The 27913-nt window shown below is 39.2% G+C and overlaps 2 protein-coding genes across 4 annotated transcripts in view; both read left to right on the top strand.

Annotated features, from left to right (window-relative positions):
* The first annotated feature begins 418 nt into the window (after nt 1-418).
* The window catches only part of LOC105842657 (protein winged eye), a 106079-nt gene continuing 78584 nt past the window's right edge, over nt 419-27913 (top strand). For 2 of the 3 annotated variants that reach the window (XM_062673452.1, XM_038016998.2), the window contains exon 1: nt 425-1137. The gene's annotated coding sequence lies outside the window, so the exon portion shown is untranslated. Of the gene's footprint in view, nt 1138-27913 lie in introns of all 3 variants that reach the window. The other variant, XM_038017000.2, reaches the window with a different exon arrangement.
* LOC101743649 (LINE-1 reverse transcriptase homolog) lies at nt 21824-26352 on the top strand. The gene is made up of 2 exons (XM_038016985.1): nt 21824-24442; nt 26269-26352. The coding sequence occupies exons 1-2, from the start codon at nt 21824-21826 to the stop codon at nt 26350-26352; spliced, it is 2703 nt and encodes a 900-aa protein (XP_037872913.1).

The following is a 27913-nucleotide window of genomic DNA, read 5'->3' as shown; positions in this document are numbered from 1 at the left end:
ATCTTAAATATCGTGTATAACGCGTACGTGCTACAAGAAAATTGTGATCAAAACCTTGTTCATTCTAGGGTGTTTCACCCGATGCAAAATTGGAATATTTGCAAATGGTATCTGATCGTTGTTACATTACAAATTGAAGTTCATTCATAAGAGTTCCGAAGCGGTAACGGTAAGGTCAGCTCGGTGTAGATTTTTTTACTAAAAACCGTTTTCAGAAGCCTAGAAATAAGCAAAGTTTCGAAAGACCGTTGCTTCGTTTAGGGAATGGCGGAATCCTTACAATGCAGGTTGTATACAAAACTTGTTTGACGAGAATCGAGAAAAAAAGTGGCGGGCAAGTTCGCCTACAATAGCATTCCGCGCGGCGGCACCGCCCGCGCCCCGCCCCCCGGCCCCTGCCCGCGCGCCCCGCGGCCACCAGTCCGCCACCGAGCGTGCCCGCGTGTGACTGCATATCACGAAAATGTGCTTCCTTTCCAACATACATCATAAACAAAACACTAAGTGAACCTATAAACTTACGTTTACCTTAACAATACAGTGAAAAATGTAACTGTACTTTGATTTAACAATTTATATTATATTTATGTTTATACTAAATCAAACGAGTTGATTTTAAAACAAAAAAACGTACTTCTAATGGAATGCATTGAAAGATAGTAGAAACCGGTAATCTGTGTTGTGAAAAGTTTTGTTCCGGAAGATTCCCGTTTGTGCAAACACGGTTCTTACTTGTTATTGATTTTCGTGTCACTATTCTCGAACAGCTGTTTTAGGATCCGGAAGAGCGTACATTTCGGCTAAGTTATCGTACTTTAAAAATATGATGCGGAAATTTCAAGTGAAGATTGTTGTGTGAAAAAACCATAGAAATGTGTAGGTGCTAAAATACCACTGATTCAAAGAAACAACAACAGAGGATTAAATTTTATTGTAACTCGAAAAAAAATTGTGATGTGGCCGTAGTGAATAGTGAAGTGTAACTGTAAGATTTTAAAATAAAAAGAAATCGAATTGTATATTTTCGTCGGCAACGTATCGATAGAGTGCAGGATTTGCACCATAAGAATCGAGTGTAAAACTGTGAACTAAATATTGGATTTTCCTCGACAACTTGGATTTAAACCTGAAAATAAGGTAAAGACAATTTTATAATTGTAAATATATTAATATAGAGAAGCTTTTTAAATGGATTTCTGTGAGCGGCAACGCCGTTTTGATGTTGCCGCTACAAATAATAGGCCTAAACGTTCACCGGCTGAGACTGAGTCAGAGCCACAAAACTATTTGTAAAACTAAAAAACAAATAAATTAGAAGTAAATTTATAAACAACTCTGGGAAAATGAAATCCGATAAAAGTTAAAAGAAAGCTTTTATTAATATTCTCACTAGAAACATAATTATCGATTTTATTCACAATTCGGATAATAAAGCCATAATAGGTATGCAAATACTTTCTAATTTATTATTTTTTCACATTCATATTGTTATTTTAATTCAGAACATCACTTTTTTAATGTTCGCATTGGCTTAATGTTTATATTTGGCATGACGGGCTGACATGTTCAAAATTAGTAGACCTCCTTAAATAATTTAAAGCCAAAAAAGTGTTTTATAGATCGTGCTTTTAAATTAAAAATGAAATAAATTTGAAATGCATCCTTAACACAATGGCGAATAAGATATGGACTACTTTACATATTCTGTTTAGTATTGAGGAGTTTCGCGAGTCGCACATGATTAAAATTTAAAACTAATTTTACATTTTTATTCTTTTAATTTATTTGTTTTTATTTATTACACTTCATGTAAAATTTACATTGGCGGACTTAATGCCTAAGGCATTCTCTACCAGTCAACCAAAGGTAGTGCAGAGTGAATAGTGGTATGTGCAATGAAATTTATATTAAGTTACAAATACATACACAAAAAAATACACACATACATACATACATACATATAATAGTTTATACAGTATTAAAAGGAATATATTAATAAATTTTGTGATTTCCAATGTTTTAATTGTTTTAAAGTTTTCGGGATAACGCATATTTAAAAAGTTCCAATTACCTCTCTAATAAAATAGGTAATTAAAGGAAAATTACCCAGTATCTCAGGGTTTGACAATTTGCTTGACTTGAAGATGAAAAATCCAACAGAACGAGAAAATTCGATCTAGAAGCTACTGTGTCAATTGGCACCCATACGATTTAAGCACTCATTAGAGAAAACAAATGTTAATTTAACGTAAGCGTTTAAATTTAAAAAATATACCTAAATTTCATTAGAGATTTTAATTTCAGAACTGTATAACTCCAGATCCCAAATACTGTTGGAAATTTTAGCGTGTAAAGAAACGTAAATGAATTTTTTTTTTCAATTATATCAAAGTGGTACTAGCACTGATAAATAAAACCTCAGTTTGCGCCCACGAAAAATGTGAAGGACTCTAAACGTTGGAAATTGTAAAGTTGAAACGATAAACTCAAGATGACGATAAAAGTGGCTTTAATGACGATTTTTATTTATCAACTTCTACACTACACACAGAAGTTGACTCAACGGACATTAAAAAAATGTAATGAATTAGGAAACACTATGGTCATCAAAATGTTGACAGATACATAAATTAAAATAATAACTGTTGTAATGATTCATGTATCATATTCTATAAGGATTCATGTAATTAATTTTATCAGTTACTTATCTAATTAGTCTCTTTAACGTTTACAATTTACATTTCACGTTCTGCGATGGGAATCAACTTTTGTAGGTACAATGCGTAATGACTGCCGGAAACATTAGGAATTGTTTACAATCCTATAACATTATATGAGTCAACTAGATTACGGAATATATAGTACTAAGGACAAATAGACAGTAATGAGTCCTAGTTAACTTGATTTTCAGATGCTTTATATATAACGGCGATCTAACTCTTCAAAATCCAATGTTCCTATTGTTCCATGGTAAACAGAGACAGGGTGCTGGTACCTACGTATAAGGCTCTTGGTCGGGACACAGCAATGTTATGCCGGATCGAATTAATTAGAGTAAATGTCCTTAAAAAGACTTAATGCACAATGCGACAGCTTTACACAATTGCGCTCTCCCATTTTTTACTAAAAGTTGTTAGTATCTGAGAATAGTAAATTATGAAATTATCATTAACATGATCTGAACCGTTTCGATTTAGTATCGGTGAGCTAAGCCGAGCCAAATGATGTCATAGTTAATAAGGATAAGCGCTTTGTGACAGACGGTCACGGGAATGGTTGTTCTATTACCAGTTATTATTCGCGGAAACCAGTCGGGAATCTGACATCCTCGCGGCGTAAACAGCACGACCATGGCTGGACGTCTAGATGGGCTTTTAGTTACATGGCTATGCAAATTTTGCCTCACTATCCAATCTTATTTATTTTACCAATTGTACCCAAGAACAAAGGGAGTTTGCCTTCATTACCTTAATCGTAGGATCAAACTTGCAAATGTCTGATAGTAATTCTGGGCTTTCGAGCTAAAATTACTGTTGAAGCCATATAGAAGTCGTGCTTGGTCTTCGAAGACTTATGCTCTGAAAGCAAAGGTTCGATCTCACGGTGAATATTTTTCCCTATCTTTAACAGGGATTCTCGAGTCCATCCGTTAACTTGACATAAAAGACAGCCGTTCATATTATCGATGTACCCCTTTTCTCATTGATCGTTTGGATCCTCTGCAGCAGGCGGAAACAAAAGCATTGGTTTCCTTTGCGTACTGTGCGGAAAATTTCGTGTAAAATGCGCCGAATTATAAGTGTTCCATGTCCTACTGTCTCCTTAATATCTACCCCCGTAGTAGAGCAATTGTTGTAATAAAGATTACACAATCTGGTGGATTTTATTTTAACTTAAATTTGGTAAAACGCACGTTACAAAGATCTTTCGAAACGGCATACAAACAAAAAAATTAGGAACGCAATAATTCTCCTCGTCATGCTATGTATAATTGCTGATGATGCGTTGTGCAAATATTATACTAACGATATGCAATTTCTGCTCAGGTATTACACGTGACTCGTATTTTAACGTTGTAGTCAGCAAATAGCATCAGAATCAATGACCTGACCAAAAGCCTTTCTGTCAATATATTAGTGCTCATAGGCCTTTTGCATTCTCCTCTGATTTCGCAGACATAGAAATACATATGCATTGACACTAATATTATAAACTAGCGGACCCGGCGAACTTTGTTCCGCCACACGGTGTGTTTCAGACACATCAACCAGGCAACTTCAAAATTCTACTATAATTAACACAATTAACCATAGAATATATTACGTTTAGCTGTCAGTTGCGTTTTGTTATAGCTACCACGGTTTATGTCAAGTCCCACGGGAATGTGATAAAAAGTATCCTATGTCCTTCTCCTGGTTCTAAGCTACCTCCTCACCAATTTTCAGCCAAATCAGTTCAGTCGTTCTTGAGTTATAAATAGTGTAACAAACACGACTTTCTTTTATATATATAGATACGACTGTAATTCTGTCTGTTAGGTACGTTTTGACGATCGCAGAATTGACAAACACATATTGACGAAATTCGGTATGGAAATAGTTTGAGCCCTTGGACAGAATACAGGCTATAGCTATCTTTCATCCCACTGCTCAGGGATCTAATGGTAAAGGCGGGTGCAGCTGCGAGAATAAGGCTAGTAAAGGTAGAAGGTATTATGATAAATAAATGTCATTTGATTATTATGTGGACTTAGTAGATCATTTGAAATCAGGGAGAGCTCATTTCGGAAATTCCCGCGTGGATTACATAAAAACACGATTAAGCGCAACTTCATTATATGTGATGTCATTTGAAGCTAAATAAACCACGACTTTTACATATGATTAAAGCAAGCTCTTGAAACGTAGTTTGGATAAAAGATGCAGTGAACTTTGCCTCGGTGATGGGTGGTGGTATGAACAGGAAATAAAGGGACCATCTCAAATAATTCCGCAAAGCACTCCCCACCGAACAAATCGGGTATTAAACGACGAAGTTATTTTAGCATTGAAGAAATACTGCGATAAGTCCTTTATTAACCAATAAAGGTAAACTAAGAAAACCGCTTTTTGTTCAGCGCATTTACAGCAGTTGTGTTTAGATGATGATATGATTTGCAGCATCGAAAATGATCGAACAAGACTAATACTAATAAAGCTAACAGGACTGAAAAACAAAGACCGTTGCTTTTGATATATTGTAATAAAATTGAATAGGTGATTTTGACTACGATTTTAAAGAAATATTATTTAAATAAAAAAAAATACTTTGAAAATATTTATTTGTGCAGAAGAGGGACAAAAGATCACAATAGGACGAGCGTAGTGTCGAGACGATTGGCTGGATAGGTCTTGTACTTATCCAATATTTTTTAAACAGACTTTAGAACAACGATTTCTATATCGCGTTCGTTGTAGGCTGTAGCAGTCTTGAATACATGACAATAGGACCAATTATTGGGCAAATGTTTGTCTTAACGATTAAGTATTCAAAATCCTGTATTCCTACGTATTTCTTCATCTTGCGTAAGAGTATTGTGAGTACCATAGGTCGGAACCAGTGTTCTGCGTAATATTGGCGTGAAGCAATCACGCGTGACTCTAATACTGAGATTTTCACATAATGTCCCCAGATAGACGACAGTTTTCACGGTTCGTTGTTCATTCATTTCGATAACCACTTAGCCTCTGATGAGGCGACTAATAGACAAAGCTGCACGTTGTTATATCGTGCTGATTTACACATATTTCCTGGTACGTACATTTTGTTCTGTAAACATTATTAAGTGGCTCAAGGTGTGCTGTGCCGTTGGATCGGAGAGATTGCTAGTGTAAATGAGATGACAAGTGCGAAGGCGGAGAGTCAGGACGGACCATGTGTAAAACACAGCAGAACTTTATCAAATACAGCGCAGCACGCTTCTAATAAATTACGAAGAAAATTCTGACATGTAAGTTTTTTTCGTATTATGTCAGCTGATAGTAATATATCTTTAAAATAATTATCTAGCTGATAAGTTTACAGTTATGTTATACCCGCGTAAAGTTTTTGACGCATTGCAGTTATATTTAGAAAAGCTGTAATAATTCCTAATCGAATTGTGGTTTTTTAAATTACGCGCCTTTTAGTTTGTGGTGTTTGTTTCTAGTTCTACTGTGGACACCTGTGTGACTAAGGATTCATCCAGGGCAACTCATATTGGGATTGTAGCGGGCTTAGCTTAGACAGTCTGTGTCGAGTCGTCGCACAATAAACAGGTTGCAAACTGTCGTGTCTTATTAATAATTATCACCCTGCATAATATCACACACGCTCATATAAGTACAGACTCAACAGGATATTATCTCTCTTTACCGGAAAGTAAAAGAGACATAATGGCCTGGAAGCAAAATAAAAAGTATCTGCAATGACACCATAGTAAATTGAAATCTGAAGTCATATCCCGAAAGTCGTATCCCGAAAGACTATGCCTCTGGGGTCTTCTATATACCACAGATACCAATTTTTGTAACGAAATACAGAAATTTAATAGTAAGCTTGTACTAAACCACCGTGTAATAAATGTGATACCTGGAAATTAATATTGGAAAATGGAAAATTTTGGACCCAATCTCCAATATAAATAGTTGGCGAACGAACGTATAGGTGTTTCAATAAGTTACTATTACAACTAATGACAAATGCCAATCTATGTGGAATTGTTCTGTGTGTTACACAGGTCTGTATACAGGTTGTAAGACAAAAATATTATCATTCAGACTACTAACAGACAAGAAACTGTTTGATAATTAATGGTGACAAGGCATATTGAAAGCCCGCACGGATAGGTTCCTCAACTTTTCTGTCGCAAAGCAGTAATTCGTTCTGTTTTGAAGGGCGGGACAGCCGTTGAGGCGTCGAGGCTTGAATGAGACCTGTGCTCAGTAGTGGACGCCTCATTCGCGAAGCAGTTGCTCTTGAGTTGTTAGGTCTCCTTCGGAGGCGCTTGGGCAGCTGTTAGCAATTCCCACCCCTCCTGGCTGAGCCTTTGCTCGCCCACCTGTCCTGGTGAAACTGGAAAGGTCTCCGGGACACCAGTAATCATTCAATCATGAAACAAAAGTAGTGGACGTCTGTAGGCTGAAAGATAGATAGATTGAAAGGTATAACCAATCAAATTAGCTATCAGTCCTTACACTCACTAGTGCTTCAAATGTCTTAAGGTCGAGATTTTATCTTGACTCCTGCAGGCACCTGGAATGAATCATCAATATTTGTAAACTGAAATCACTTGCGGTCAATATGTTCTTATCTTAGTATAAAAAAAAAAAATTCTTCGATTTCATGACGAAAAAAAAAACGTATTTACAGCAAATGCTCTGTTCTACATGGGGCTCGACAAGCGAATTAATCCACAGACACAGCCCACTGAGCTTCTCGCCGGATCTTCTCAGTGGGTCGCGTTTCCGATCCGGTGGTAGATTCTGCGAAGCTATGGTCTTGCTATGGTCAGTGCTAGCAACTCTCCGGTTTGAGCCCCGTGAGCTCACCTACATGTTAGGGTGAAGATGAAATTGCCTCTCAAGGCTATCAGCATAGGTAGGAAACAAAAAGTTCTGCATGAATGTCTTTTGTTATGACAAAAAAATTAACGAAAGCACCTTATTGGTGTGATTGCTTCATAAAATTATGACATGACATAAAATAATTGAGGCATGTTGGTAGGTAGATGCAAAAAAAATCAAAGAACGCTGATGCCCGTTCTTTCGATAATTCCTTAGTCGTCTTTTACAACCACAGTGCAGTTTTAGCCGACATCAAACAACCGAAACTACTGCAAAAGTTGTTGACTCTGAAGAGTTACGAACGCAAAAGTTGTCAACATTTTTCGGTGCAGACTCGCCTTAAACGCGCAGTTAATTTTTGTCTTATTATTTACAAACCATTCAAAGCTAGTCTTTATATATATGTGAGCAAGTGCGACAGTTGCTCGAAACAAATGAACGCACTCGGAATGTGACGAGAACGGGGTGTTATAATTCAAACGATTTTAGATTTTAAGTCGATACGTTTAAAGCGGATTATCTCTTGCTCTTTCTATAGTGAAGGGTCTTATTTTTCTATCGAAATTCGTCAATCGATTTTGAGATTTAACTTAAAAACATAAGGGTGAAAGTAGTATGTGGTTTGATTTTTATAGGGTTTTTATGGTGGTCGGTGTGCAATCAGCTGTTGGGCACGCGTTGCGAACCCTCGGATGATGTCAGCCTCACACTGGAACGTTTCTATTAAAATCTTTAAATACTTCCAATATTTTCGGGCACAGTAAGGTTTGTGTGGGCCTCCCGTTCTTATTCAATACTACCCGCTGACGATCGTAGTCCTTATATATTATACAGGGAAAAATAAAAACTAAACCATGATACGGATCCGAGATAGATGGTGTTCCAGACAGTGGGGACGGGCTATGTTCTGGTGTTTGGTGGTGAAATGGTAAAAGGGAATCGACAGAATCATCTTAAACAACTCCTCAGGAAATTCCCCGAAATGAATAAATCCTAAGAAAAGTGTTCTATTTAGTGGTAATTCTGTTCTGAATAATGGCTTAAAAATTTATTCTAGGAAGTATTGTTTGAGATGTTCCCATCTGTTCCCATCGCTGCGTTCATCAAAAGTGCGTTTCCAGAGATCAATCTTGACGTACATACTCGGTCCGCTGTCATCAAACCCACATGTTTTATATGACATGACTTCAAATGAGCTTTGAAGGGAGACTTGGCTCTACCCTACCCATTGCTGATGGACGATCGTCGTTCACCACGATCAGGTTGGCTACATATTCCACTGTCTTCGAAGATGATTAAACCCAAAAAATGTAATCTTAAACGAAGAGAATTACAACCGTTTTAGATTAAAATAACGGTAACATTACGTCATATACAATACTAGCTTTTGCCCGCGACTCCGTCCGCGTGAAATAGTTACTTTGGCATAACGCTGAATTTTACCCCCTACATCATTTGCGTAAAAAGTAAGAATATTTTTAAATTATAAAATGTTAAGGAGCTTTGGCGCTTACGACAAAGGGAAGATCTTCCACCGAGCGGGTGATATTTGCTCGGTAGACCGACGGTCCGAATGTTGTTGTTCGGAACTTGTATATATGCGCTTTATCTTGAAAATGTCGTAAGCGAGATTCAGGCATCTGTCAATTATCTTGCGTTGTATGATGGCTACCCGCCACAGAGCTATTTAAACCCCTATTTTAAAACATTATTTATTAGTGCTCCACTTGTATTGGTCTTACCGTAATGTTATAGCTTATAACCTTCCTCAATAAATGGGTTATCTAACACTGAAAAAAATTTTCAAATCGGACCAATAGTTCCTGAGATTAGCGCGTTCAAACAAACAAACTCTTCAGCTTTATAATCATCATCATAATCGATAATCGAGTCATGTGGAATTCTTGCTCATTTAAAGCCTTGACAGATTCTGATGTTTTCCACAGTTTGCGAACTGCGGCCCGGCGCACTTGTTAAGTAGGGTTTCAGTAAAGTCTTTCACCTGATCAGTCCAACGCATGGGATAATATTAGTATAGAAAATAAAACTCGACAATGTTCATTTGTGTGCCGCCGTAACATGAGGTAGGCTGTGAACTGGTTCCCTTAATACTTAACACTTAATAAAAGATCCTTGCCTGGAACGAAACCATCAATCCGTGTGTGTGGTTTCACAGTGCGCGTGTATCCTTAATCCATAGGAAGCGATCCATCAGTCGTTATCGCGGAAGCACGACGGACATCGGGACATGCCGGTTTTTTTATTATTATTAAAATGTGAAGCGTAGATGTTGATGACGTCACGATTTGGGTTCCACGGCTAATGATTCTAACATTTTATTTTGGTTTAATTGCCGAGCACATGTGACATTTGGCCTGTATGAACAATTACATGTTTCATATGCAATGACCCGAAACACTTCAGCTCAATCTTCTCAATGGGTCGCGATTCCGATCCGGTGGTAGATTCTGCGAAGCACTGCTCTTGCTAGGGCTAGTGTAAACAAATTCTCCTAGGTTGAACCCGTAAGCTCACCTACCCATCCGGACGTAGCTGGAATACTCCTGGGCTAGGTAAAGAAAGAAAAGCTTCAGTTAATAATATGCTTTTATTTATTTTTATTGCCTAGATGGGTGGACGAGCTCACAGCCCACCGGACTCCACAGACATGTACAACGTAAATGTCGCCACCTACCTTGAGATATGAGTTCTAAGGTCTCATTATAGTTACAACGGCTGCCCCACCCTTCAAACCGAAACACATTACTGCTTCACGGCAGTAATAGATAGGGTGGTGGTATCTACCCGTGTGAACTCACAAGAGGTCCTGAAACTGATTTTGCACGGTTCCATGCAATGATAGCTGCTGCTTAGTTGAATCATGGGACACTTTTATTAGCTTCGTACGTACGTATGTTTGGTTTTATATAAAGGAATCTTTTAACATCATTTTCACTGACTTTAGGACTACTGAGTTACTTGTGCTCACGCATCAAAGACCAGTGACAATTCATAACTTCGGTCTAATATCCTGACCAGTATCAACACAATAGTAGTAACATATTAGTATAATTGTTAGTTTGGTCCGCTGTTTAAGAGTGCTTATTTGGTTTTTAAACAACATAAATATGTATGTAAACTGAATATTCTATAACTGAGACGCATTTCACGTTGGACGCTGAGGTTTAAATCGTGAATTTATTTACTAATCTTCATTAATATCAAAAGCCCGTCAAGATCTGCAAACTCTGCTGGATCTATGAGTCTACCTCAGTCTCTGAGGTCGCTACGCCGTCAATCTTAACCAATAAAAATTCATTGGAAACAAGAAAGGGATGGGAGATAGTTTCTGGAAGCTGCGAAGTAATAACCCTATGCTCGTCCAATAATAACGTGATGCGGGCGACGAAACAGGCCGAACAATTTTTACTTTATTTACGTGGTACAATGTCAGAAGCGATAGCGTGTTTATTGTTAATAATCAAAATGTGGCAAATTTATTATCCGGCTAGATTTTAGACAGTTGAGTGTGAAGTGTGAAAGTAGCCCAGTGATTAATAAATTAAGGAGCGGACGGTTAGCGTAGTATGCACATATGGTGCGTAGAGAGATGCATGTGACGAGGAGATGTATGGAAATGGTAGTACAAGGTAAAGGGGGAAGAGGAAGAAGACATGGATGGAGTGTGTGAATGACGATGTGAGAGAAAAGAGGAGTGAGTGTTGAGATGACGGCTGATAGAAGAGAATGGAATAGAAAAATTATCTATGCCGACCCCACCTAGTGGGATAAGACGGAGGCAAAAAATAGAAGATTTTGGAACATTTATTAAGTTTTATGTTATATGTGGATAGATGAGTTCTACGCCCACCTGGTACAGAATAACTACCGGCATCCAAGTCGCCATAACCTTAATGCGGTTAATGTGGTAATAATCTGAATTGAATTACATAACGGTGGTTGTTTAAAAGGGGGATGGATGACTGCTTTACGGCAGAAATATGCAGTGCAGAAGTGCTTACCCACATGCGACCTTCAAATAGTAATCTTTTTATGTGTGAATCCGCGGTCTATGAAACATGAAACCGGTTTCTAGTGTAAGCCGTGATTTCACCTGGCCGCGAGTAGATATCTTTTTCTTTCGTAAATATCTTTTCGCATTAAAAGTGTACAATTTCTAAAAGTATTCGAAATTAAGTTAATATGCGGAGTCATTTGGTATCACCAGTATTTTTCTCATAAACACTGTCAAAAGAGCGTAGTTTAGTATTAGTTTTTTTTTAGTTTACCTATATTTTGACTACTATTAACAAAATTAATACATAATTTTATCTTACTTTAAAAGACAGATAATGAAACTGGTAAAAAATAAAAAAAATGTGTGCGTGTACTAGTGTACACACGTAAGAAGTGAAACTTGTTTATGGCCTTATTTTTCGAAAAATGATCTACATGCAACTTTCTAGAAATTGGTTAAATAAAGTTAAATTAGATAAAGTTTAAACAAAAGGATTTTATTATCATAGACATGAATACAAAAAAGTTAAATTAGATAAAGTTTAAACAAAAGGATTTTATTATCATAGACATGAATACAAAACAGATGGCGCGTAACGGAAAAAAGTGACGCGTAACCGAAAAATGTGACGGTAAATTTTTTTCCAACGCCGATAAGGAAGTTTCACTTCAAAAATAAATGTTGCAAAGATGATTAATATTGAAAATATCACATGTAAAACCCTTAAAACACTCTCCTGTAAAATTAGCAAGTTTTGAGATTATACAGCTTTAATGCGAGAAGATGATATGTGTCGTCGCACATTTTTACCATCAATATAATACCGATTGCATTAGAACAAAACAAGGTTTTATTATTAATTTCTTCTTAACGATTTTTTTTTTAAATTGATTTGCTAAGAGCGGGTATGTCTCCGCTCCTCTTATAACTTGCCCCAGCCACTCCAGTAAATAACTTTAGAGGCCCGCGGAGGCAGTAAAACGGTGAGCAGTAAAACCGACCGTTCCCTCGCTTTACCGCTCATTGCCAGCCGCATATTCCGGACACTTAATATCTGAAATCACGTCTGCAGGATTCTTCGGTGCAACTTTTTATAATTGAAAACGAATTGTAAAACTTTGATAGTTAATTGCTGATTTCCCATAGACACAGTCCACTGAGTTTCTCGCTGTATCTTCTCAGTGGGTCGCGTTTCTGAGCCAGTGGTAGATTCTGCGAAGCACCGCTCTTGCTAGGGCCAGTGTTAGCGACACTCCGGTTTGAGCCCCGTGAGCTCACCTACGCACGTTAGGGTGAAGCTGAAATAGCCTCTCAAGGCTATCAGCATAGGTAGGGAAAAAGCTGACTATTCACATTATTTCAAACATAAACGAGTAGATATATTAACTATGTACAATAACTATTATTGTTTTTGTTGGGCATAAGTCGGATTTTAAGCTTCAATATTTATTTTATTTAATATAATATTTTAAGCTTTTAAGAGTGAAAAGCTCGTTATTATTCGCTGAATGAGAATGAAAATCCAACCTTATGTCTCAAGATCGACGTCTACAATATAGTCCATTGACAATGCCTGTTGACTTGCTAATCGATAAATCATGGCGTGTGCCGCCGTCTAGTCGATCAAAATATGAAAGTAAAGCATTTACTAAGATTTTCTTTATTTGTTATAATTAAAGATGTTTTTACGGTTGTCGTTGATTTATTAATATGTTTTATAATTTCCGACGCTTTGATTACTTCAAAGTTTTCTTGGTCGCGGGCGGTCACAACACAAGTGACCGGCGCCACGTCACAATGTCGTATAAGTGTTAATCTCCGTAGAGACGTCATTTTTAGATTAATATGTCTACCTACACAATAAATAATAGTTTAAAAAAAAACTAACAAAATACGCTTTTATAGAAAATCCAACTAAAAAATAGAAAATATATTTTAATAAATTTAAATTAAAAATAGTGTACGAAAAAATTATTTAATTGTAAAAAAGCGTGGGGTGCATGGTATAAGTAGTTACAAATATTTTATGAACAGATATGAGTAGAAGGGTTATTTTGATAATATCCTGAAAAATACATACATACGTCTGAAGCTAATAAAAGCGTATTAAAAAAGATTGTCAAGTTCGGTACGGCTTAAGGATTGGTTTTAAATTTATTCTAAGTTACCTTTTAGTTCACCTTTTTGATTAATAATAGGAACTTAAACTTCAAAGCAACGGTTGGTGAGAATTGACATCAGTGGGGAACTGCTCTTGCTAGGGTTAGTGTTTTTATTTATTTACTAGCGACCCGCCCTCGCTTCGCTTCGGAAACATTAAATTTTATTATTGATAGCTGAGTCCCGCGATGTTACCCTCGGTTATTGTCGTACCGCGGGTGACGTCGCGGGGCGAAGCTAGTCTAGAAAAAGTAGCCTAAGATACTCTTTAGATCAAGCTATCTATCAGTGAAAGTCTCGTCAAAATCGGTCCATCCGTACCAGAGATTAGCCGGAACAAACAGACAGACAGACAAAAATTGTAAAAAATGTTATTTTGGTGTATGTCCCTACCGTATATAATTATATTCTTATGCATGTAGTAAAAAGCGGTTATTTCAATGTTACAAACAGACACTTCAATTTTATTTATATGTATAGATTAATTAATCATGCGGTTCTGTTTGAAGAATTAGACAAACTATGTACATTTTCGAAGCCAAATCTTGAAATGGGTACGGCACTGATGCTTTTAGACTCCGGTAGCGACCAAACAGCAAGTACCTACTAAATACGAAGATGGTTCATGGAAAATGAATTTTAATGGTTTGTCCACGTTTTCGAAATAGGCAGACCAATAAGAACCTCTGATAGCAAAATTACACATATAAAACAATAACATGATTAATTTAACCAATGTCCGATAATCTCACTTACTAAACTTACTGGTGGTAGGACCTGTGAGTCCGCACGGGTATGTACCACCACCCCGCCTATTTCTGCCGTGAAGCAGTAATGTGTTTCGGTTTGACGGGTGGGGCAGCTGTTGTAACTATACGGAGATTTTAGAACTTATATCTCAAGGTGTGTGGCGCATTTACGTTGTAGATGTCTATGGGCTCCAGTAACCACTTAACACCAGGTGGGCTGTGAGCTCGTCCACAAATATAAGCTATAAAAAATAAATTAAAAAAAAACTCAGCGGAGATGAAATTTAGTAGCATTTTATTAAAGTATATATAATATATATATTATTCTGAGATACATCCATACGAAATGAAGTAAAGACGCGCGGGGAACGCCCAAATTTTACTAAAACCCGTTCAAACTAGTTCTTTACAGGAAAAACTATAGAACAGCGCTCTAGTCGCATTAGTTCACTTAAGGCGTCGACAACACAAATAAATATCGAAGAAATGACCATTAATACGTTGCTAAATCATATAAAGATACTTTTTACTGGTGGTGGGACCTCTTGTGAGTCCACGCGGGTAGGCACCACCGCCCTGCCCATTTCTGCCGTGAAGCAGTAATGCGTTTCGGTTTGAAGGGTGGGGCAGCCGTTGTAACTGTACTTGAGACCTTAGAACTTATATTTGAAGATGGGTAGCGCATTTACGTTGTATATGTCTATGGGCTCCAGTAACCACTTAACATCAGGTGGGCTGTGAGCTCGTCCACCCGTCTAAGCAATAAAAAAAAAACTATTACTGTACCTACTTAGTATTTGCAGTTTATCAGTTTTGCAATAGTCAATAGTGTGTCACCTTGATCTTATGCATTAGATGACGTAATCGATCACATCGAATGCTTAGTTATGATGCATTAACTGAACGCTTGCAAACTGAAAGTCCTTGTCCGAAGGTCGTATTAATAATGGAAGTTATCTCGATGATCGGAGCGATGATAGCTTCTAAGCCCGATGCTCCGAACTTTCTCCCAGCGTAGACTGCGTATCGTTTATTTATGGCTTAGTGGAACAATTATTACCTGGCTTTTCTATACAACTATCCGATTCCTGTCGAAACAAAACCAGGAATGATGGTCCTATGTATTGGTGGTGAATACGTGAATGTCGCCACCTCGATGCAGAAACGCGTCTGCGACTTGTGCAAGAAGAACAATGGACGAAGCAAAAAAAGAACAACACATATCTTAATACTATAGTTTCGAAAGAACACTGTACCGTTTCTCGTTTTCGGAGAATTTTTTCATCATTATTTTTTCACGATTTAGCGTTGGAAGACGAACTCTGTTCGAATAGGTCAAACTATACTGAGACCTTATATCTCAAGGTGAGTGGCGCGTTTACGTTGTAGATGTCCATGGGCTCCAGTAACCACTTAACATCAGGTGGGCTGTGAGCTAGTCCACCCACCTAAACAATAAAAAAAAAAGATTGGTTCCCGATCATGACCATTGCATTGTGTCATCGATGCGGTCTCGTGGGGTGATTGTCTTAAAGGAGATTAGTTTGTAAAGCAATTTCGATGCGATAGATTTGCAATCATAAACAACCGTAAAGACGGTGCAGGCGCTCTGAATAAGTCGCACTATTTAGACATAACTTAATATTCCTAAGCGCAGTGGTGCTTATTGGGAGCTGGATGATGAATTTTGAATAAATGTACACGAAATAAGATATCATGTTGTGAAAATATGTGGTTTTATTGTTATATATCTGGCTCCCGCCGCGAGTCGTCACTCTAACGAGATAAGATAAAATATGTATACCGTTTTTTTTTAATAGTAAGCCTCTAAAAATTCTCCGCCTTCAAAATCTACCGAACGACTTCATTCTGTAGCCTTAATACGTTCTTTGCTATATTTTCATAGGTCTATAACTGGTTTCACGATGTACATAGAACCGGTCCCAGCGGGGCGCCTGCTTCGGTGTCGCGACCTTAAAACTAAAACGCAACGGAATAAATATTAGTAGACAACTTTTTTTAATTTTTAAATTGTCCCGATGCTATGTAGTTGAACTTTAACCCCATATATATAAAGTCGATGTGGCAATAAAATTTAACCGCCTGCTGTAGTTTAAAAAAACCGAATGAAGGCTATTTTGAAAGAGTACATGTTGATATGTTAGTTTACCTTCGCAGCTGCCGTCTGGTATTGTACTAAAGAGGAAAATTTCGTAAGCCATGATGTTACAGTAAATCAACATAATATTTAATTTATAAGACACTCTTGTACTTTACCATACCAAAACACTTTTCTTTTTCTTTTCCCTACCTAAACTGATAGCCTTGAGAGGCTATTTCAGCGTAACCTTAATTAGTAGGTGAGCTCACGGGGCTCGAACCGGAATGATGCTAACACTGACCCTAGCAAGAGCAGTGCTTCGCAGAATCTACCACCGGATCGGAAACGCGACTCACTGAGAAGACCTGGCGAGAAACTCAGTGGGCTGTATCTGTGGGTTAGTTCGCTCGTCGAGCGAGGTTCGACGAAGACGGTGACCGGAGCTTGTGGTACCTAAAAGCACCGTTAATGGATCGGGAGGATCCGAAATGACGTGTTTTGGGATACGTCCACTGTTTACCATTCAGTCTACAAGTTCGGGTATGTAGTTTCCAGCGGCCACGACAAGAGGGTTCTCATGTCGTGCCGCCTTCTCAAAGTGATAACAATCTACTTATTGCTTTCTTCAAACTATCTTGTATTCCGGTTTTCAAAACAGAATTGGCCGTTTCTGAGAATGGTTTACCTAACGATAGGAAATACTACTATCTACTAAAGACTTGCTCTCACCATCCTAACTCTCCCACCAAAATTAATTGTGGTTTAAGCTAATCTTTCTAATAACAAAAGCGGACAGAGACATTCAGATTATGGCTATCAATTCCAGTAATCACGTCACACCAAAATAGCCGAACAGATCTGCCTAGCTTGGCCAATAAAATATACAAGTCTTCGTAACGTACCTAAAAGCCGATGTGCATATTGACGTCAGTAAAAAGCCTTGCAAATCCCTTGTTTTCCCACAACTGGCCATTACATAATGCATATGAGTACCCACACCGCTATATACGTAGAATGTTAATGTTGAGCTTTATCTGTATCGGGGCATCAAGCTCAGCGAGCCGCAAGCGCTATTGTATGCATATCGGACGTAGATTAAACGTTAATAGATGAGTAATTAGGCGTTACATATAATGTTACGAAATATTGGATCAGAGCCTTCTAGACAGACATATTTCTACATTTAAAAGGAATTTCTCAGAAAATCAGAGATAGGGGTGGGTACAGACAGACATAAAGGGTGAGCGATCTTACCAAGCGATGTTAACGTCGCGTTAGCTTGACCTTGGTCGCATGCTAGGTCATCGAGTGCTTTGTATTTTAAAATAAACCTGCTTTAAAAACAGTTCTGCATACAAAGTTCATTCTTCCTTCTCACTCTTATGCTCTTTTATGATTTATACATATACCTAAGAGAATCGGGCAGTAAGTGAACCGGCTGGTAGGGCAAATGGTACCTTTCCTGCCTTGAAGCAGTTATGCGTTTTTGTTGGATATGTGGGACAGCAATACCACACAACTGAGATTGTCCCAAGATGGGTGGAATGTGATATTTATGGGTTCCGGCCGTCACCTAACTCCAACTGGACTTGTGCATTCATTCACCTCTTGAAGCAACAAACGGCCAGACTTAGTATTATTTCCGAGAAAAAAGTCTGAGCTGAATTTTCATGATCGGCAGAATATATTAAACCTAAAACTATGTGTCCAAGATATAGGCTATACATATGTTTGCTTTGCTTGGTATCGAATTGTGACAGCCTACATGTGGTGCTGCTTAGCGTGGTACCATCACTGCCAATATCACTCGCATGTATAATCGCGTAGAAATGGCCGTTCTATCCCTCACTCTATGATCTCACTCACATCCGCAGATTGCAATGCTCCGCGGTTCTTTTATCTGTGACGTCACTAATTAGCGATGAGTTTAATTAAATGTGGTCGTACCATAATTATTAATTTAGACACTAAACCCAAAAATAGAGCTTTTACCGCTTAAGTTCAACAACAAGTTCTTTAGTGAAACGATGGCTGATAAAGGCCATGGCTATTGACTGCATTATAGCTACTATCATAAAAAAAACTTCATAGTAGGTTCGGGGTCATTGATTCGAGACCGGAAGTTTGCCTGTCAGCCTCAAAAATCGAAGTATTTATTCTATTTGGCCGAGTGGTTGGTTACTTTGTTTGGCACGTACGGTCTGGATGGCGCTTGTGACCAAATGAATATGAATGCTTCCTCTCCTAGTAACGTCACGACTGATCAATGAATCTCAAAGTATTCTCAAGAAAGGCGTGAAAAGGTTTTGTCACAGTGCCCTTCGTCGGCGGTAACATAATTCAAAGTAGACTTTTGTCATTCTGTTTTGCATTGCTTCGAGAAGACGCCCATTATTCTCATATCGAGTGATGCGAAATTTGGAACTTTCATATGATAAAATATATTTTGAAATATAAAATTTATATATGTCGGAACATCAGTGGAAATAGCTTTGATTTATTAGATTGGATACGTCAGGTTAATTTACTGGGTCGAATCGGAGATGGCGGTGCGATCGTAATTGTTTATGGGTAGACTTGGTATTTATTCGTTCATTAGACAATAACGCATGGCAAGTGTCAGTTAATCTGTGGATGACGTGTGAAATTTCAAAAGTTAGTCTATGATAGTGGGGTGACTAGACAGTCATTTGAAAGAAGGCATTCTCTTTTGAGGTTCCATTGCGATCGCACGAATCTCTTGGATCATCGCGTTTCTAGTTTGAAATTACTTTATTGCGTTCTTATTTCGAGTCTAACCCCGACATTTAAATTATTTTTAGGTTGGACATGTCATGTGCTCACGGAAGTTTCACAATTACCCGCATCACGCGAAACGATGACAATACAATAACTTTATTACTTTGACATTTTCTTTTCGGGTCGGGTGCCTAACCTCCTACGAGGTTCGCGTTCCCGGACTCGGTGGCCGAAGCAACTCTGATCTGGCCAGGGTCACAATTAAGTGTGGGTTTTTTATTTATTTATTTATTTATTTATACTTTATGCACAAAACAAAAGTTGTACACAGGCGGACTTAATGCCATGGGCATTCTCTGCCAGTCGACCATAGGGTGGTGCAGAGATAATGCATGGTAGGTGCATTAACAAAAGAATAACAAACAACAACAAAAAACAAAAAAAGAACAAAATCAAAACAAAAATCTTCCTTAGAGTAACATCTCTGTATTATAGAATACACATAATGTTAAATATAGGTACTTATGTAGATTACATCTGACTTTTATGCATAAATAAACATATTACAATTTAATATACCTATGTATAAACTAATAAAATACATACATAGACATAATTACACACAATATAATATACATGTAAAGCAATAATATATAAATACACAATTTAGTATTAAGGTTAAGAATGGCTAAAAAAAAAAAGAAAAAAAAAAAATTAGTTTGGAGATGATTCTTCCAGCTTTTTGTGGATGTATTTTTAGTGTTTTAATAACTATTTATTTTCTATATCTCATTTCATAAGATATCATTTCGCGCGATTCGTTTATTACATGTCTGCTCAGTCGGAGTCTACGTCAAACATTTTCGAGTTTCTCCGACGACTTCCTGTTTGTCGCCACTCGTTTACTTACACATTAACGCTAATACATTTAATATGACGTGTTTCATTCATGCGCTCTACCACTGGAATGTGGACTTGTGACGTCATGTTCTTCTTGAAGTATTAACGTTTTGAAGGCTTCGAAATTGGAAGCATTTGTAGACTTACATGCATACGTAACATATAATTGTACGGTGAGGAAGCTGTCTGCTTTTAAGTGGTTATCGGAGCTCATGGACATCACTTTGAGACATGAGTTCTAAGTCACAGTTTTATAGTACGACAACTGCCCCATCCTTCAAAACGAAAGGCAATACTGCTTCACGGCATAAAATAGCCAGGCTGATGGTACCCACCCGTACGGACTCACAAGTCTGCTTACCATGTGTAGAGCGTGTGAACTTAATAAAGAAAAAAAATGGCGCACGGAAATGGTTTTTATAAGACACACGCATTATTCTGTTTCAGACTGACTCATTTTAATGACTTTACTGGTGGTAGGACCTCTTGTGAGTCCGCGTGGGTGGGTACCAACACCCTGCCTATTTCTGCCGTGAAGCAGTTATGCGTTTCGGTTTGAAGGGTGTGGCAGCCGTTGTAACTATACTTGAGACCTTAGAACTTATATCAAAAGGTGGGTGGCGCATTTACGTTGTAGATGTCTATGGGCTCCAGTAACCACTTAACACCAGGTGAGCTGTGAGCTCGTCCACCTATCTATACAATAAAAAAAAAGATTTTTCTAAAACTCGACGAGGAAATTAAATAACAACAGCCTCGTTGTTTGATATGTGTGTTACACGCGCTCACTATCAACCCGTGTATGTGTAATAGAATATTATCGATTACTATGACAGTATAACAATACGCCACTACAGAGCTGGTCTGATGAACTAGAGGATGTACACCGGAACAATTGCCAGTCGAATCCACTCATGAGTTTTCATTGAGTTTGATTTCAACAACGTGTATGTTTGAAGTCGTCGTGTGGCCTAAAAGATAAGACGTCCGGTGCATTCGTATGTAGCGATGCACCGGTGTTCGAATCCCGCAGGCGGGTACCAATTTTTCTAATGAAATACGTACTCAACAAATGTTCGCAATTGACTTCCACGGTGAAGGAATAACATCGTGTAATAAAAATCAAACCTGCAAAATTATTATTTTCGTAATTACTGGTGGTAGGACGTCTTGTGAGTCCGCACGGGTAGGTACCACCATCCTGCCTATTTTCTGCTGTGAAGCAGTAATACGTTTCGGTTTGAAGGGTGGGGCAGCCGTTGTAACTATACTGAGATAGAACCCATATCTCAAGGTGGGTGGCGGCATTTACATTGTAGATGTCTATAAGCTCCGCCGTTGTCGGTCCCAAGCCCGAATGAGAAAGGAGGAGGGTTGGTGTGGACGAAACCTACCCATACCGCAAAACAGTCAACGCCGAATATCGGGCGGCGGTAACTAACCCGACATCCCTGAGCGGCCCTAGCGTCTCGGGGCGGTAATCAGTAACCGTGAGGACCTAAATACCCTCTAAAAGTCTGACGCGGAAGGACGTGGGAACCCACCGCGATTACCTTCCCAAGAAAACCCCCTTATGGAATCAGTAACAACGAGAGTGAATTTGTTGGGCGACCCGACTAACCATCGGCGCCACCCAGTATCCGGGCTGGATGGTGTGAAATTGGCAACCGAAGCTTCCCCTGGGGTAAATCGACAGGCCTCAGAAGGAGGAGATACTACTGTCGGTACTGCAGCTTCTAAAAGCGAGAAAACCTCTATACGATTGAGTCATCGTATTGGCGCTTGGAACGTCCGAGGTCTGCTGGAGGCGGGTAAGCTGACAATCGTGGAAAAGGAAATGGAATCTCATGACATCTCCATACTAGGCATCAGTGAAACTCACATGCGTGGTAATGGCCACTTCACCACTGTGACAGGGAACACCATGTACTTCTCAGGCTGTGAAGATTCAAGTTTGAGTGGAGTCGGAATCATATTGCCGCCACACTTAAACAAATATGTCCTCGGTTATAATCCGGTGTCTGATAGAATCTTGACAATGAAACTGAATACTAATCCATGTGTGCTGAATGTAATACAGATATACGCACCGACGGCACAAGCTCAGGATGAGTTAATTGTGGACTTCTATGGAAAACTGGAGGAAATACTGAATTCTATACCTAGTCGGGAAATTAAGATAATTCTTGGTGATTGGAATGCCAAAGTTGGCAGTACACTGGATGATAATCATATCAGGAGCACAGTTGGAAAATTTGGACTTGGCATTAGGAATGAACGGGGTGAAAAACTGATCGAGTTCTGCATTGAAAGAAATCTCAGTATTATGAACACGTACTTCCAACATCATCCAAGACGCTTGTACACGTGGAGATCTCCAGGCGACAGGTACAGAAATCAAATCGACTACATCATTCTAGATGGCCGCTGGAGATCCTCAGTATCTAACGTGAAGACCTTTCCCGGCGCAGAGTGCGGCTCCGACCATAACCTGCTCGTAGCTAACTTCTCGCTGCGTTTAAAGGCGCCCAGACGTCAACCACCAAAACCCAATAGTTTGGATCCTTCCGAACAACCAATCTTCCGAGAGGCATTAGAGGCGATCTTGAAGGATTCTCCAGCACACATTCACGCTAACGCTGATACACAGTGGAAACACTTGAAAGGTCATATCAACGATGCGCTGGACCAGATCGCTAAAAAGAAAAAGCCAGAACCGAAGAAAAAATGCTGGATCTCCGATCATTCGTGGGAGCTTATTCAACGCAGAAAAGACTTAAAAACTAGCGGTTTGCAAGATGGTGCAAAAGTTAAATACTCCGAACTTAGCAGAGCTATTCGGGTCAGTTGTCGCCTTGACAAGAACCACTTTGTTGAGGGTATTTGCCGTGACATTGAGCGTTTCTCGAACAAGTTGCAGACTGCAGACCTTTTTAAGAAAGTTAGAGTCCTTTCCAGGCAGTTCAAGGCTAAATCGTGGGTCATAAGAGATGCCGACGGAACTGTACTACACGAGTTCGACCGCATTGCCGAGAGATGGCGGGCATACTGTGAGCAATTGTATACAGATTCCCACTCGACATCCGGGATTAATCCTGAATGGAAGGATCTAGAACTGGAACCCATGATTTTACCTTCCGAAATATCCACCGCACTGGAATCTCTTAAGAAGAATAAGGCTCCTGGAAGCGATCGGATTACAGCGGAGGTGCTTTATGCTATGGGTGACTTGGGTGTTATGACTCTATATAAGATCTGCTCACATATATGGCAACACGGTGATTGGCCGCGGGATTGGTTGGAATCCATTATTCTTCCGCTACACAAGAAAGGATCAACCAAGAATTGCGACAATTATCGAACCTTGTCTCTCATCTCACATGCAAGTAAAATCTTGCTTCACATCCTCAACAACCGCATCCGTTACTACCTTGATTGGCAAATTCCGCAAGAGCAAGCGGGTTTCGTGAAGGGCAAGGGTACTCGTGCACAGATTCTCAACATCAGGCAGATTGTTGAGAAAGCATATGAGTTTGACACGCCAGTGATAATGTGTTTCGTCGACTATAGCAAGGCGTTCGACTGTGTCAACTGGAGTTGTTTATGGAAGGTTCTACAAGAACTTGGGGTACCAAATCATCTCATCGCCTTACTTCGCAACTTGTATGGCTCAAGTCAGGCAGTCGTAAGAGTCGATAGAACAACCTCGAAACCTTTTAAATTTCACAAAGGAGTACGCCAAGGTTGTATTTTATCGCCCATTCTTTTCAACGCCTATGGGGAGCACATAATGAGACGGACCTGCGAGAATTGGGACGGTGGCATTACAGTTGGTGGCGTGAAAATCACCAACCTTCGATACGCCGATGATACTACTCTTCTTGCAGCGAATGAGTCGGAAATGGTTGCGCTTCTGGACCGAATGGAGCGGATAAGCAAGGAGATGGGACTTTCCATAAACAGGTCCAAAACCAAAGTCATGGTGGTGGATAGGTCTGGAAAATTGGAACTCACTGGCGCATTAGACCTAGAAATAGTGGACAATTTTAACTACCTGGGCTCCAACATTAGTAACAATGGCTCGTGCGAGAAGGAAGTGCGCCGAAGAATTGGTATGGCTAAGAGTGCCATGACTCAGCTCGGAAAAATCTGGAGAGATCGCAACATATCCGTAAAGACCAAAACCAAACTGGTACGGACTCTAGTTTTCTCGATTTTTTCGTATGGCGCTGAGACCTGGTCACTGAAATCTGCAGACCGCAGACGCATTGACGCCTTTGAGATGTGGTGCTGGAGAAAGATGCTGCGTATTCCGTGGACAGCATTTCGGACCAACGTATCAATCTTGCAAGAACTCAAAATCTCCTCGCGGCTGTCATCCGAGTGTCTTCGTAGAGTCCTTGAATACTTTGGTCACATCGCACGGAAGGATGGTAGCAATCTCGAGAGGCTCATCGTGACTGGTAAGATAGATGGGAAAAGACCTCGGGGGCGCAGCCCAATACGTTGGTCCGACCAGATCCGCACCGCTCTTGATTCCACATTTCACAACGCCCTCCACACCGCCAGAGACAAGAATGGATGGAGAAAAATCGTGCGTGCGAAGGTGATACAAAAGGGTGGTCACGACCCTCAGCAATGAGGAATACGACGCAAGGAGGATAAGCTCCGGTAATCACTTAATGGATGTGTGCGATCGCAATGGAGCCTCAAAAGAGAACGTTGCCACGTACCATCCGGCTATGGAATGAGTTCCCCTCCACGGTGTTTCCCGAGCGCTATGACATGTCCTTCTTCAAACGAGGCTTGTGGAGAGTATTAAGCGGTAGGCAGCGGCTTGGCTCTGCCCCTGGCATTTCTGAAGTCCATGGGCGACGGTAACCACTCACCATCAGGTGGTTCGTGAGCTCGTTCACCCATCTAAGCAATAAAAAAAATAATTATTTTTTTATTTACGAATTTACATCGAAGTCCCGTTATTCTTTTTTTTTATTTTATTTTTTATTGCTAGTTTCACGTCCCGTGTCGAATGGTACCGACAATGGACATAATAAGACGACGATCAGACATTCTGAATTACGCGTTCTAAAATATCTGTTGATATTCATCAGCTATCGCACACTTACGATCAAACCATCAAAACTTTCATGTGCCACCCACAAACGCCATAAAGAGATCTTACAGAACAAAACAAAATATACACGAAATTTTCGAATTTAACTTCTTTGATCACCAGCGAATTGGGTTGAAATTAGATTGGCGAAGTTAACCAACGGGAAACGTACTGTCGCTTAATAAGTTACTACATTTTGTTGATTAAAAGTATGACTTTAAGTTACTGTTATAAGGTTCAAAAATTTTTAGCAAAGAAATCGGGCTCCGAACTACAATTTACGGAATTTACATTTCTTATTGCGTACGAAATAAAGGAGAAATTGACTTGCATTTTATGACGTGCGGGGTTTGTTATGCGCATGTGCGGTGAACCCAGAAACTTCGGGATCGGGACCTCGGAGTCAGAGCTTCGTTCTAAATTCAAATTTCTATTTCAGTAACCTTTCAGATGTCGAGGGTACCGCACGTCTGTTTAGTTTAAAATACGAAAAAAAATATAAATATCTTTATCATAACATTTTCTTTCTTCTATTGAAATTATAAGGGACGAAATTTTTATTTTTTAAATACTCAACCAATCACAATCCCTTTGAACTTTATATTTGAGGGATGTTTAAGCATCGAGTAGGAATTGGTGTCGGGTACAAGTAATGTTATTATGAATGTGTTTCATTTCTTCTATAATTTGGGTCTCTGAAGTTAAATTAGAATGTAATATTATGAAAATGTAGATTAGTGACCCTTGCCAAGCGATGAAAGGCAGCGTATTCGCGGAAACTATTTCAAAACAGAATTTCGTAAAAATGATTTCCTATGTAGCATGTATTTTAGCAACTGAGTGACTTATTAGGCCCAAGAAGCGCTGATTGTATGTGGTAAAGACGGATATGGAGTTTGACGGAGAGTATGGCTGGAGGTGGAGGATCACCTCACCCAGAAGTATGCCAAAAACCGGGTAAAGTGGAGGAGGAGAAGGTGGAGGAGTAGAGGAGAAGTTTAAGTAGGAAAGCAGATCTTGGCTCTAGAGCGGGAAAACGCTGGGAAGAAGAAGAAGAGTAGAGTATGGTGGGCATGACTTGTTCTGCCCTTGTTCTTAGTACTGTTCAGTTGTGGTAGGAAACCTTTAGTGTTGTCACTTACTGCGAAGAAGATATTTTTAACCGACAGAATGTTCGGATGTAGTACGTCTTGTTCAGAAAATATGATTTAAGTGATCCAAGCTTCGCTGATTTTGCTTGGACTGTAGCAACACTACCCCTCAAAGATAACTTCTAGATTCTTAGTTCTGGCTGACGTTATCGTTCGTGTTCTGTAGGTAACTCTTTCTTTGTCTAAAGCGATCGTTAGAGGAGGATATAAAATTCGTCAAGATCCGAATTGTTTGTCTCATTTTGGGGATTGGTTTTCAAATACTGACTTCCAGCGCTCAGAACGACCTGTTACAATAAAAATATACTAGTACACGAGCTAATCATTATAAGGCCCCGTTGATACTGATACAACCGACCTTATTTCATTAGAAAAAGTAATCAATTTCCCGTCTGCTTGCGTAAACAATTCATAAGTTCTATCGGAACTGAGTGGTTCTATTATAGCTTAGAACTGCGTACATAAACAATAATATCTTATCTTTACTCTACCCACATAGCGGTTTTGCGATTGTGTGAACATTCAATGAATGACTTTTCATCGCCATATCGTATATTGTCACTTAGTGACATCATGCAGTGACCTATTACAATCCGAGAAGTTTTGTTAATTGGTTTTAATATTATTCACTTAAAGCGGGTAATGCGAAAGAAAGTTGAATGAATGGATTTGGGCGGACGAATTCACGGTCCACTTTTTGTTTATGGTTGCTTATGGGAGGCCAAAAACAAGTAGACACCTTGGCGTGAATGCCTCACAGAAAAAACCCCTGTTTTCTTTTGTAAAGTTATGGCTTAATGATGAGGATACCACTTTAGCAGCTTACTTGGAAATGCAAATGAAGTCGCAATGAAGTCGAAGTGAAATAGACAGGGCGGTGGTAACTACCGTGCGGACTCACACCGCGCGCAGATTGTAAATGCTACTGGTTTCGATTGTATGAGTGAAGCTTCTGTTCGTCCTTGTTAAATATTTATAACAAACTTTTTCCAATGCACTCCATAAACATAAGCCAGTATATTAACAATTACAATCTTTGATGGTTAATGTCGGGTGGGTTTTGCGACATTTGTAACTTTAGAATATATTTGGGCTTCTCGACTATCTGATCGTTCTATTAGCTTATCTTTAAGATCCACTCTATTAATATAGGGATCCTTTAGTCCTTTGCTATTCGACAAGGGGAAAAAAACTCACTCCCATGCTAAATGTTTCCTTCGTTCCGTGCTCGTCGACGGACTCAGTGCGCAAAGATTCTGCGAAGCGCCGCTCTTGCTACGGCCAGTGTCGGTACCTTCTCTCAGGCTTAGCTCCGTAAACTCACCTACGAATCACAGTGTATCTGGAATATCCCCTTAGGTTATCAAAGAATGGGTGGGGTTTTTTTTTGGCTAGTTTA

Source organism: Bombyx mori, chromosome 17 (genome assembly GCF_030269925.1).
Source record: "Bombyx mori chromosome 17, ASM3026992v2".
NCBI classification, from domain to species: Eukaryota; Metazoa; Arthropoda; class Insecta; order Lepidoptera; family Bombycidae; genus Bombyx; species Bombyx mori.
The sequence above is the reverse complement of the archived record's forward strand: the minus strand, read 5'-3'. Positions and strand labels throughout refer to the sequence as shown.

What these genes read in the sequence shown, in the direction of transcription:
- LOC101743649 (XM_038016985.1), top strand. Translation starts at nt 21,824, where the DNA reads ATGGAATCAGTAACAACGAGAGTGAATTTGTTGGGCGACCCGACTAAC. An exon ending in TAAAGACCAAAACCAAACTG is followed by an intron (nt 24,443 to 26,268) that starts GTACGGACTCTA and finishes AGTTTGACGGAG; the next exon opens with AGTATGGCTGGAGGTGGAGG.